Source organism: Argopecten irradians, chromosome 9 (assembly GCF_041381155.1).
Source record: "Argopecten irradians isolate NY chromosome 9, Ai_NY, whole genome shotgun sequence".
NCBI lineage: Eukaryota > Metazoa > Mollusca > Bivalvia > Pectinida > Pectinidae > Argopecten > Argopecten irradians.
The window spans coordinates 40,183,014-40,197,409 of NC_091142.1; the positions used below are offsets into that span (position 1 = coordinate 40,183,014).

At 32.4% G+C, this 14,396-nt stretch overlaps 1 protein-coding gene across 1 annotated transcript in view; it reads right to left on the minus strand.

The window, feature by feature from the left end:
• Positions 1–14,374, minus strand: part of LOC138332325 (uncharacterized) — a 30,335-nt gene extending 15,961 nt beyond the window's left edge. The window contains exon 1 of the mRNA XM_069280377.1: positions 14,008–14,374. Coding sequence (XP_069136478.1) covers positions 14,008–14,230 — 223 coding nt within the window. The 5' untranslated portion in view covers positions 14,231–14,374. The remainder of the gene's footprint in view (positions 1–14,007) is intronic.
• Between the last annotated feature and the right edge of the window lie 22 nt (positions 14,375–14,396).

The following is a 14,396-nucleotide window of genomic DNA, read 5'->3' on the forward strand; positions in this document are numbered from 1 at the left end:
GTATAAGTGACTTTGTTTTTATCTACAGTTACATCTGTGTATGACATTAGCTCCTTACCTATTGTATAAGTGACTTTGTTTTATCTACAGTTACATCTGTGTATGACATTAGCTCCTTACCTATTGTATAAGTGACTTTGTTTTATCTACAGTTACATCTGTGTATGACATTAGCTCCTTACCTATTGTATAAGTGACTTTGTTTTATCTACAGTTACATCTGTGTATGACATTAGCTCCTTACCTATTGTATAAGTGACTTTGTTTTATCTACGTTACATCTGTGTATGACATTAGCTCCTTACCTATTGTATAAGTGACTTTGTTTTATCTACAGTTACATCTGTGTATGACATTAGCTCCTTACCTATTGTATAAGTGACTTTGTTTTATCTACAGTTACATCTGTGTATGACATTAGCTCCTTACCTATTGTATAAGTGACTTTGTTTTATCTACAGTTACATCTGTGTATGACATTAGCTCCTTACCTATTGTATAAGTGACTTTGTTTTATCTACAGTTACATCTGTGTATGACATTAGCTCCTTACCTATTGTATAAGTGACTTTGTTTTATCTACAGTTACATCTGTGTATGACATTAGCTCCTTACCTATTGTATAAGTGACTTTGTTTTATCTACAGTTACATCTGTGTATGACATTAGCTCCTTACCTATTGTATAAGTGACTTTGTTTTATCTACAGTTACATCTGTGTATGACATTAGCTCCTTACCTATTGTATAAGTGACTTTGTTTTATCTACAGTTACATCTGTGTATGACATTAGCTCCTTACCTATTGTATAAGTGACTTTGTTTTATCTACAGTTACATCTGTGTATGACATTAGCTCCTTACCTATTGTATAAGTGACTTTGTTTTATCTACAGTTACATCTGTGTATGACATTAGCTCCTTACCTATTGTATAAGTGACTTTGTTTTATCTACAGTTACATCTGTGTATGACATTAGCTCCTTACCTATTGTATAAGTGACTTTGTTTTATCTACAGTTACATCTGTGTATGACATTAGCTCCTTACCTATTGTATAAGTGACTTTGTTTTATCTACAGTTACATCTGTGTATGACATTAGCTCCTTACCTATTGTATAAGTGACTTTGTTTTATCTACAGTTACATCTGTGTATGACATTAGCTCCTTCTATTTATTGTATAAGTGACTTTGTTTTATCTACAGTTACATCTGTGTATGACATTAGCTCCTTACCTATTGTATAAGTGACTTTGTTTTATCTACAGTTACATCTGTGTATGACATTAGCTCCTTACCTATTGTATAAGTGACTTTGTTTTATCTACAGTTACATCTGTGTATGACATTAGCTCCTTACCTATTGTATAAGTGACTTTGTTTTATCTACAGTTACATCTGTGTATGACATTAGCTCCTTACCTATTGTATAAGTGACTTTGTTTTTATCTACCGTTACATCTGTGTATGACATTAGCTCCTTACCTATTGTATAAGTGACTTTGTTTTTATCTACAGTTACATCTGTGTATGACATTAGCTCCTTACCTATTGTATAAGTGACTTTGTTTTATCTACAGTTACATCTGTGTATGACATTAGCTCCTTACCTATTGTATAAGTGACTTTGTTTTATCTACAGTTACATCTGTGTATGACATTAGCTCCTTACCTATTGTATAAGTGACTTTGTTTTATCTACAGTTACATCTGTGTATGACATTAGCTCCTTACCTATTGTATAAGTGACTTTGTTTTATCTACAGTTACATCTGTGTATGACATTAGCTCCTTACCTATTGTATAAGTGACTTTGTTTTATCTACAGTTACATCTGTGTATGACATTAGCTCCTTACCTATTGTATAAGTGACTTTGTTTTATCTACTGTTACATCTGTGTATGACATTAGCTCCTTACCTATTGTATAAGTGACTTTGTTTTATCTACAGTTACATCTGTGTATGACATTAGCTCCTTACCTATTGTATAAGTGACTTTGTTTTATTTCTACAGTTACATCTGTGTATGACATTAGCTCCTTACCTATTGTATAAGTGACTTTGTTTTATCTACAGTTACATCTGTGTATGACATTAGCTCCTTACCTATTGTATAAGTGACTTTGTTTTATCTACAGTTACATCTGTGTATGACATTAGCTCCTTACCTATTGTATAAGTGACTTTGTTTTATCTACAGTTACATCTGTGTATGACATTAGCTCCTTACCTATTGTATAAGTGACTTTGTTTTATCTACAGTTACATCTGTGTATGACATTAGCTCCTTACCTATTGTATAAGTGACTTTGTTTTATCTACCGTTACATCTGTGTATGACATTAGCTCCTTACCTATTGTATAAGTGACTTTGTTTTATCTACAGTTACATCTGTGTATGACATTAGCTCCTTACCTATTGTATAAGTGACTTTGTTTTATCTACAGTTACATCTGTGTATGACATTAGCTCCTTACCTATTGTATAAGTGACTTTGTTTTATCTACAGTTACATCTGTGTATGACATTAGCTCCTTACCTATTGTATAAGTGACTTTGTTTTATCTACAGTTACATCTGTGTATGACATTAGCTCCTTACCTATTGTATAAGTGACTTTGTTTTTATCTACCGTTACATCTGTGTATGACATTAGCTCCTTACCTATTGTATAAGTGACTTTGTTTTATCTACAGTTACATCTGTGTATGACATTAGCTCCTTACCTATTGTATAAGTGACTTTGTTTTATCTACAGTTACATCTGTGTATGACATTAGCTCCTTACCTATTGTATAAGTGACTTTGTTTTTATCTACCGTTACATCTGTGTATGACATTAGCTCCTTACCTATTGTATAAGTGACTTTGTTTTATCTACAGTTACATCTGTGTATGACATTAGCTCCTTACCTATTGTATAAGTGACTTTTTTTTTGACTATCTACAGTTACATCTGTGTATGACATTAGCTCCTTACCTATTGTATAAGTGACTTGTTTATGTTACATCTGTGTATGACATTAGCTCCTTACCTATTGTATAAGTGACTTTGTTTTATCTACAGTTACATCTGTGTATGACATTAGCTCCTTACCTATTGTATAAGTGACTTTGTTTTATCTACCGTTACATCTGTGTATGACATTAGCTCCTTACCTATTGTATAAGTGACTTTGTTTTATCTACAGTTACATCTGTGTATGACATTAGCTCCTTACCTATTGTATAAGTGACTTTGTTTTATCTACAGTTACATCTGTGTATGACATTAGCTCCTTACCTATTGTATAAGTGACTTTGTTTTTATCTACAGTTACATCTGTGTATGACATTAGCTCCTTACCTATTGTATAAGTGACTTTGTTTTATCTACAGTTACATCTGTGTATGACATTAGCTCCTTACCTATTGTATAAGTGACTTTGTTTTTATCTACCGTTACATCTGTGTATGACATTAGCTCCTTACCTATTGTATAAGTGACTTTGTTTTTATCTACCGTTACATCTGTGTATGACATTAGCTCCTTACCTATTGTATAAGTGACTTTGTTTTATCTACAGTTACATCTGTGTATGACATTAGCTCCTTACCTATTGTATAAGTGACTTTGTTTTATCTACAGTTACATCTGTGTATGACATTAGCTCCTTACCTATTGTATAAGTGACTTTGTTTTATCTACAGTTACATCTGTGTATGACATTAGCTCCTTACCTATTGTATAAGTGACTTTGTTTTATCTACAGTTACATCTGTGTATGACATTAGCTCCTTACCTATTGTATAAGTGACTTTGTTTTATCTACAGTTACATCTGTGTATGACATTAGCTCCTTACCTATTGTATAAGTGACTTTGTTTTATCTACAGTTACATCTGTGTATGACATTAGCTCCTTACCTATTGTATAAGTGACTTTGTTTTATCTACAGTTACATCTGTGTATGACATTAGCTCCTTACCTATTGTATAAGTGACTTTGTTTTATCTACTGTTACATCTGTGTATGACATTAGCTCCTTACCTATTGTATAAGTGACTTTGTTTTATCTACAGTTACATCTGTGTATGACATTAGCTCCTTACCTATTGTATAAGTGACTTTGTTTTATCTACAGTTACATCTGTGTATGACATTAGCTCCTTACCTATTGTATATATCTGTATATGACATTAGCTCCTTCACACCCCATATAAGTGGTTTCCATTGATAAAGATAGAAGGGGATCCAAACAGGGTAAAACACCAATAAAAGACCAAATTATTATACCTCTAAAGATAATTTGAACTCGTCTAATTTGAAAGTGGAACAGTTCATTATGAATTTTCAGAATTAATTTTTTATTAATTTAGATATGCTAACATCCATGTTTCCTTTACTGCCCTGAAATGCTTATAAAGGTAAATAGTCGTTCTAATTGTATGATCCTCAAGATACTGAGAAAATACTTCAGGCTCAGGTAGCTAAATAACTAATTATAAGAAGCCACTAAAAATGGAGATCAAGACATTTTATATATGCAATGCTTATCAAACAAAATGATTGTTTAATTATTTTATCATACAATGTAAATAAAACAAAGCCAATGTTTAATATATAAAGCAGTTGAACGTTACCTGGTAAGGTGTGGTTTTGTTAAATATCATCAATATCACACACACTCCATCCCCTTGCTCCCCCTCCTAGTCCCCCCTTGTAAGGCCACCACCCGTAGTCCATCAGAACTGGTGTAGTGTATCGTAATCGATCAGCTGATAGGCCATGATTTGGCCACAGGACTCTACATACCTATACCCAACACTTATCATACTGACAAAGACAGACAAAGAAGTGACTTTTGTAGATCATAACTCATTAAAGGTATTGGAATGCTCTGATTGGTGTGAAGGCTATCTCTGTAGGACTCATAGAGATAAGTCTGTCTATAAATTATAATCCTGAACATTTATTAATACCCAAGTCTATAAGGTGACTAATGGATATTAACTCATAGACAATACTAAATCTGTGTTATATATGTACTACCTTTGTAACCTGTACTACCTGTACTTCAGGTACCAGGTAAATGTGTGATATAAAAAGCCATTAATACAATGACATTTTGTCACTTACAAATAAAACAAAACATGGTGATAAGCAATACATACTATAAACATGTGGGTTTTTTAAAAAAATTTTCTCTATTAACAGCAAGGGTTATTTAACAACATACTTTCAAAAGTTGCCGTTTCCATGTTTTTATATGGCACAACCGGACAACTGTGACCAGTTACAAGAACAAGACGTACCTCAATTAGCGGTAATCAGATTCACTTATAAATGGTGCCTAAGGAAAGGTAACTGGTTTGGGAGATGAAGGAAAACCAGAGTACCCAGAGGAAAACCATCAACCAATGGTCAGTGTCTAGCATTACTTCCCCTGATGGATTTCAAATGCGACCCAGATGTAGGGGGCTTGTGGTAATATGGTAGGAAACTTAACCATTCAGCACCGTGTGGCACCAAACTTGAATTGATTGTAAATACTTACAATATTAGTATAAGATTGATTCTGAATTAACAATTTCAGTAATGAATTTAGTGTGACGATTCTGTCAATGCAATGCCAATGTCACGTGAACCTGTCAGAAACTCAATGTATTTTGTATGTTGATTATACCAAGGTGACTTTTTATATATGTTTGGTATGGCAATATCAATAAGGTTCAAATGTCAGCTTGTATTGTACATGTCAGTATCCAATATTCACATCACAATCACAAACTTTAGATGCAAGTAAATATAATGTGCAAAAATGACTACTTTTCAAATTTTGGTAAACACTTAATACTATAAGAATTTAGTGTAAAAGAGATCGGGCATCAAAAGCTGCTTTGTTCAAGATAAAGCGTACTTTATGCTAACTATACTGAAAAGACTACAGTTCATATAATGCACAAATATATTTTGTATTATTACATATATCTCAAATGAAAAGAAACCAATTCAGGCACACAATGATATAAATAGTCCACAAGATTTCTCATTTATAAGTTTATTCACAGACCGCAGGAATATGAAATAAGGAAAAAAATTATATTTGGTTGATGCCATCTCCCCTACCATATTGGTGTGTAAATCGTTTCTATACCTCGCGTCAATCCATCAATCCAAGTGAAACTTGCTTTGAATGTAAACTAATATATAGATTCCTTCTCAATCAGCTGTAACCAGAATTTTATTTGGTATTTAAAAATCTTCAATAGGATCGGGTTTATGTGGAAACTGCTAAATTCTTGCCACCTGCATACTAATTAATGGCTGTAGACGTGTTCTGAATGTTATATTTCATATTTAAATCAGATTTGAATATTTGACCATTGTCACAGAGACCTACTTTGGATCAAGTGACTGTAATATTGATGTATTCATAAAGAAATTGGTTTGTACTACAATTTGTCTCCCAATGACTTTCTTTTTGCAGCTATATTCCATCACGATAAATTTAAATATATATCACATTATGTGTTTATAATTAATAAATTGTCAATTCTGGGGTCTGGTATTACATATATCAAATTATTGTGTTTTTTATTTATGAATAATTCTTACTGTCGATAATCTTAATGTCTTCTTTCACACAAAAACCTTTTTCCACTGTAAATATTCATGATTTATTGTTTAATGACTCTGAAAGCATTATTTGATAACAGAAAGATCTAGCATATTGAAATTTAAAGATCAATATTCTATATAAGCTATCAGTAAGGATTACATGTATATTTCCATCTATGTAGGTGCAGGACACAGATTTAACAGTTAATTTCTGACATATCTCATAATACCAAGGTAACCACAACTTAGTGTAATGTTCCAAACCAAGTAGTACATACATGAGATTTTCACCTTTAGAACACCTTGAGACCAATTACATGTATTACTAACGATTAGTTTTCTGAATTCTAACTTGTCATCAATCCGTCAGCTGTCCTACAGTGCATACTCCTCACACAGAAATCAGCAAGCCTTGAGAACCAATGGTTATAATGACCGCGATGACCACGGTCAACTCTGGTTATCCATTGTTACCTACATCACAACCAATTCCACTATGGTCTAGGTGACTAACTACGGTGTTCCATAAAATACATAATATATATAAAAAAAAAACATGGTTAACCATATATGCCATGCTTACAGCCCTGCTCAAGACAACCATGAGCAACTATAAGAATTGGCTTGTAGGGACCAGCAAGTTTTCAACCATGGGCAACTATATATAGATTGGCTTGTATGAGCCAAAACCCAAGAAAAATGTTCAACCAAGGGCAAATCTATATGGATTGGCTTGTTTGGACCATAAACCAGCAAATGTTCAACCATGGACAACTATATATTGATTGGCTTGTAGAGACCATAAACCAGCAATTGTTCAACCAAGGGCAACTCTATATAGTTTGGCTTGTAAGGAACCATAAACCTGCAAGTGTTCAACCATGGACGACTATATATTGATTGGCTTGTAGAGACCATAAACCAGCAATTGTTCAACCAAGGGCAACTCTATATAGTTTGGCTTGTAAGGAACCATAAACCTGCAAGTGTTCAAACATGGACGACTATATAGTGATTGGCTTGTAGAGACCATAAACCAGCAATTGTTCAACCAAGGGCAACTCTATATAGTTTGGCTTGTAAGGAACCATAAACCTGCAAGTGTTCAACCATGGGCAACTTTGCGTCACTTTGGCTTGTAGGAACTAACATAGATCTATGTTAGGAAACTATTCACCATGGGTATCTATGGTTTGTAATGTTGGATCCATATTTAGAAATCAACAAGTGTTCAACCATGGGTAAATACATGTATGTCAGGCTTGTAGTGGCTATCATAGTCATCCATCAATGTGTTTTGTGGAAGCAACTAAACAAGATCTAGGTACAAAATCAAAACATCATTTACTAAAGTACATGAATGTATGCTTTAAACTACAATGCATACTGATGAAATGTCAAGAATTTTAAGTTGACAATGTTTGTATAGAATCTGTGTACCTATTAGCCATATTTATATAGCACCTATGTGTAGAATATCAGCTGTATATAACGTAAGACAACTTAAAAGGTTGGAGTGGCCACCTGCATAACAATATACTTATATATCTACAGAATACACACCCATTCAGTATAGTAATGAATATTCCTTCTTGTTGTGAAAGACAATACTAAAGCAGACAATAGTCCTACTAACTATATGGTAGGGTGAGGTCAAGGTTCAAATTGAATTGTACATGTGAATACCATCAAGCACACTTAGGTTTAACAACTTCTATATCGGAACAACTTAATACACGAGGAAAACAATCGTGATTAGCACATTGATGTCAATTTATATCTAAAATATCAATGTTTAAAAAACTAAATAACTCTTGAGTCAAAACAATGATTCATTGTGTTTCAGGAAGGCCTATGATATGAAATATTTGAAAAAAGAAAACTTTGATTTAGAATTTCTCTAAACTAACAATTCTTGTACTTCTGTTTTTTCAGCCATATTAAGTACCACTGACTTGTCATTAAAATGTTAAAATATAACGGACTAATTATGATCAAAATTATCCATAACATTAACAAGGTCATCATTTAGAGATACAGTCCGAGTATGCATTAATGCAACCATATCAAATCAAGTCAATAACCAACATTTTATAAATAGGACTCGACAAATTTCAAAACTTAAAACGATCAGTATTTGTCTCATTATCATTAAAGGCACAATAAAAAAAAGATACATTGAATTTTGTGTTGTAAGCGTGTTTATCTTAAACATATTAATTGTTTTAATGTCATTGTTTACATGTTTATACATGCAATTAGAAATTTTTGATATCAATTCTAATTGTTAACAATTATGTAGGATTTATCGTACCAGTGTGTATCATATTTTTTATTTCTCATTTCCCATAACAAATGTATTATGTAGCCATATAGTTTTATGCAATATTTTACTATGTGCACTTAGGTGTTAAAATAAGCTAGCTGCACGCACTAATCGTTTCTTTAAGATATGTTCTTTAAAAAGTTATTTATTTCCATAACAACAAGAAATATCTACAAAACAGTCGGTCCCTAACACCAAGGAAGGGGTGGGTGGGGGAGAGGAAGGAGGACATACAAGTACTATTATGTACTTTGTTGTCCATTGGTGTGCATCTGAATAAATGTTTAGAAAGTCCTGTCTAAGTTCTATTTACTACCAGTTTAAGAATTGTACCTGTAATTATACATAGATTGTGTAACTAGATCTTTACATTGAATGGAAGCAATTAATCAACAAGAAAAAAATGCCAATATGCTCATAAATTATGAAGTTAATATATAAATGTACAAATATCATGTATGCACAATTTCTGAAACATTTGTTAATATACATAGACTCAATGCATACAGAACCAACCAGCTGTGCAGATCAGATTTAGACCAAAGTTTCATAAATATATTACAGAATGTTCTTAAATTTGTATAATACAAGATTTCAATCATACTACATACAATGTATATCTTTATGTCATGGCCATTCATTTTCAATTTCTTACTAAATTTAATTAGTGATTTGTTTCTTTCTTCTTTTTTTTTTTTTTTTTTTTTTTTTAATTGCACTACGAACTTACCCATTCAGGCTATGTTCACCAATTGCATTGGAAGTCAACTGTTCTTTATATTTACCATTAAATTTAGATTCATGTTTAAGTTCAGCAATATAAGTAATTTAAATTTATAGGTTTAAATCAGTGAACTTTTGAACTTCATTTAGACAATAAATCTTTAATTTGTTCAGATCAATAAACAAAGTATTAAACAAAACATAATTGAAAGCTTAATTCTAAATTAATAAATCTGGAAAAGGTGGGAAAAAACAACGAAAATTGGCATTCAGTTTTGTATAACACATTTATAGTAATGTTATAGACAGTACAGTAGTACATGTATGTATATATAAAAGTTCACCACCTTTTTGACCTGACACACACTATTGTCCCGATTACCTTTACCACTTTATTTTTTATTCTTCAGTGTAAACATTTCCTTACAAGTCCAAAACAAAACAATGAAAGTATGTAATGGACCGGGAAGATATAACTAAACCATAGTAAATATTACATAAAACTGTCAGATAGTTTAATAAGTTTGCAAGAAAATATATTTATCATGATTTATTCCAGCTGACAAAACTTTATCTCGAATAAAGTCACGAGTAGAAATGAATTGTGTAGACGTCTTAACCAGCTTTACTTGTAATACTGTGTGAGTATATAATACCCAGGACCACATAATTTCAAGTAGATTTTCAATTTTATAAAATATACTGACATGTATTCTTTTACCATATTAAGTCCACCTGTTGATAATAATCTTATTGGCTAGAACTGACCACTTTTTGTGGCTGGATTAAGTCGAGCGGTCACCTTCAATACTTCTGTACAAAAGAAATGGCACCTGACCAATCTAAAGCTTTTCGTAAAATTGTAAAACAGAGGTTAAATCAGCACGCTTGATCTGCGTTACAATTGTATACCTGTACAGTATATACCAGACACAAGTAGAGAATACTTCTGATCAATAAATATTTACTCAAAAGTTTAAGAGGATTTATTCTGAAGTTAGTGGACAGACTCTAGAGTTTGACTTTCTGACTCATCCTTTCCTTGTCGATCAGATAAACGTTAATTGACCTTACTATACACATAGCATTACCTGGTCAGGTTTTATAATCAAGACAATTTTACGCCACTTAGACAGACAATATATTTCTCAGTCCTTAAAAAGTTTGAGTGAAATTGTCAATATATAATATATACAAGAATATTTATAGTGTTTTAAAATACAGACCTTTTTATGACCTTAATGGCCTTATCTCTGGGAACATAATTATACTAATAATTACTATTTAAAAGCTAGGATATCAAATTTAAAGGGAAAACATCTTCATCAAAATTTAATTTGTTTTTGAATTTGCATTTTACTTACTAGATTTATGGTCAAGTTCTTTTATATTTTCTATCAGCTTACACAGGCAAACTTTTAACTCAAACATAAATCATCATCTGGCCAGATATAGGTTAACCCAGATACCTAGTGAAAACTTTACCAATCTAAAGAACTGTAAATGTGTCTTTTGAGTTTCAATTACACCTTTATCAGGTGTACCAATTATGCACGAACCTTTGAAGTAGTATCTGAGCTGATCAGATCTTATTGTTATCATTCTTTGAATGTAAACACTTTTTGTATCGCTGGGTCAAATCAGGACTTCCAATATTTGTAATTGTCATGTCTCCATTGGAGACAAAAGCAAAGAGAAAGTATAGTAAAGAATACAGACAAGTTTTAAAGTTAAGAAGCAAAACCAACCAGAACCAAGATAAAGATTTCAACTATGAAGGGAAGCTATTTTGCACATTTTTTGCCTCAGAGCTCAAGTTGATTCTTGTCCAGACACCTGATTTAGACCTTTTCACAGATTAATGAATCTGTGAAATCCAATCTTGCTATACATATGTATATATACTCGATAAACCTTTGTATACCTTTGAGCGTAAGTCTAATGATGACGAGTAATCTGGGTAACTGTACCTACCACCTAGGAGGTGATAAATAAGGTACTAATCCTAAACATATAACCATCAAACCAGCATGTAATACGGAGAAGTTAGCTTCACACATTTATCGAAAATTTAGATTTCTATGTCATCAACTAGGAATATAATCATCATTTAATGTTCATTCTTTTGGAAATTTGGCTTCAAATGAAAATGTTGCAGGTACGCTAAAATTAAGAAATTAATTATACTTCAATTTCATATTTATGAAATTGAAGCATACCGGGTAATTAATTTCTTACATTTTTAATTGATTGAATCTTATTAATTCAAAGAATTAACCATTCACCTCAAGACTAAGTAAATTCAAACAGGTAGCACTAGTAATGGAGCCTATCCTTATCTTGACATAGCTTTTGTACCTACTCGTATGTTTGAACAGTATATCAGTGTATTTGTAACTTGGAGTGGTCACCGTTCTTTGTACATTCTCTGTATACATTTTAAACATAAATCTACACTTGACACCATCTCATCTTTCAAGAGTTTGTCAAACACTTTCTCCATTTCACCGTTATCACACCGGAACAACGTTTAACCCACCCGAGGCCTTGTTTGAGTGGGGAGGGGAAAGTAAACTATACCCCAACAAAGGAAAATCACTTACAGTAGGATTGACTAGGACCAAATATCATTAGCTAGTTAAAATGATTACATACCTGAAGTGGTTTTTTTCCCAGGTCATGTATTGATTGATTCATGTAAATTAATGCATGATACATGAGCTATAGAGCCGAGAGATACAGTGTATAGTGTGGCTAGTAACAATTCAACTTCTTAAAAACGATGACAGAAATAAATGGAACTTATTACTATTAACATTGACTTGTAAACTTGTGCTTCACTCTTCATCTTATTCAAAAGAGCTTCTTAATATTGTATAGTGGGAATGGAGTTTTCATGATCAATTAAGGAATAGCATTCATCCTGCCTGTGTTCAAAAAAAGTCCTTGGTTTGAGTCATGATCACGAGGCAATATTTTCCTAATTTCTCTACCAAGACACAAGATATCAATGCATGTCCAATATTTTCTCCATTTACTCGTTACAAGTTTTGTCTTAAAGACCCAACAATTCATAGCCCAAGTAAGAGTAAGTCCAAGTCCAATCTTAAGACACAGGCTTATGTAAAAAGCATCAAATAAGGTAGGAATTGGAAAAGGCACACACAAAATGTGTCTATAGAACCTGGAAATGTCTAGATCTCTCCAAATTCTAGACCAAATGAACAACCTTGTGGCCAACAACTAACGGCCCAACTTAATGTAACCTTGCTAGTCTACAATGTTGTTCCACTACATAACTTTATACATGCACTTAAAAATTGACAACAGCAGATCAATGATTGATGCAATTGAAAAAAAAAATAAAAAAAAATAAATATTATTTCAAGATATGCCATTCGGAAGCAATATCATTGTTTAATCTGTGTAAGAGTTTTCTGGACTAATTACTGGTAGGGTAAGAAAATAAATATGATTCGGACAGTGATCTAGCTGTAATATTATTTTTGTTGACCCAATTTTAGTAGAAATTTAACTGCATTTTAAGCCAAGACCATGATAGATGTACAATGTACCCTGCTGTCATCAGAAATAGCCCAAAGAGCCTTGACTTGTGTCAGAGCAGCACTAATAAGGTGTTGCATGATACTAGTAGCTCCACAATATATTACAACAGTTGCTATTTTATGAAATTTCATAATTTTTATTATTTTAAGTCAAATTTAGGTACAAATAAAAATGCGTATAACTCTGTATAATATATCTGGGATTTGGGCCTACTGCATTGCATAAATAGATCTACAAATATATATATATATATAATATCATGCATGCAGTATTTACATATATCTTGTACCTCGTTAGTTCCCAATTCCTATGTATACTGTACGTATACATGTACAGTGTTTTTCCTGCCTATATATTTGGGGCCAAATTTCGGCCCCATTCCCAATTGTATTTCCTGTTATTTTTTCCCAAATCTATGTCTAAATTTCCCAAATCAGTGAGTTGAAGTGTATTTTGTGTGACAAAACAAAAACAAAAAAACCCTGGAAATTCCAAGTCTGAACATCGTATTTTAGTATACATTCTTAAAATGATTCTTAGAGAATCATAATTGTTTATTTCTACCTTTTCCAAACTTTCCATACACACTGTTAAAATTTTTCCCAATTTCCTACTTTTATCGCACAAAAATTCCCAATTTTCACAAGGTGTGCAATTTCCCAAAATACTCAGGAAAAACACTGATGTACTGTACAGTACCAGTTGTAATGTAATAACTGTATTTATAATGAAACAACGGGCACTGTCAGTTTTAAAACATTTAAAAGCAGACGACATAATACTTACCAGTTGTATTATCTAATACGCCTACTCCTTCGATTCCAAACATTTGATTGTCACCATCAACATTTTGGTCAGTATCCTTTGGATCTGTTTTTACATTTTTCTTGCTATTTTTCTTTTTCTTTTTCGTGTTTGCGGTAGCCGGGTTAGCGTTTTTCTTCTGCATCTTTTCATTCAACACAGATACCTTCTTCTGTGTTGATTTCGACACTGCCTTAATATCCATGCTTAAGCCTTGTAAAGCGCGTAAAACCCAACATCAACAGCATGATATTAGCTGAAGATTCCATGTCATTCTATAACTATCATTTCACACCATGCTGAAGTCTGCTGGTTGTTGACATTGCCAAACAACTACTGACATGTAAACTAGTAATCCGCGTTACTTCAGA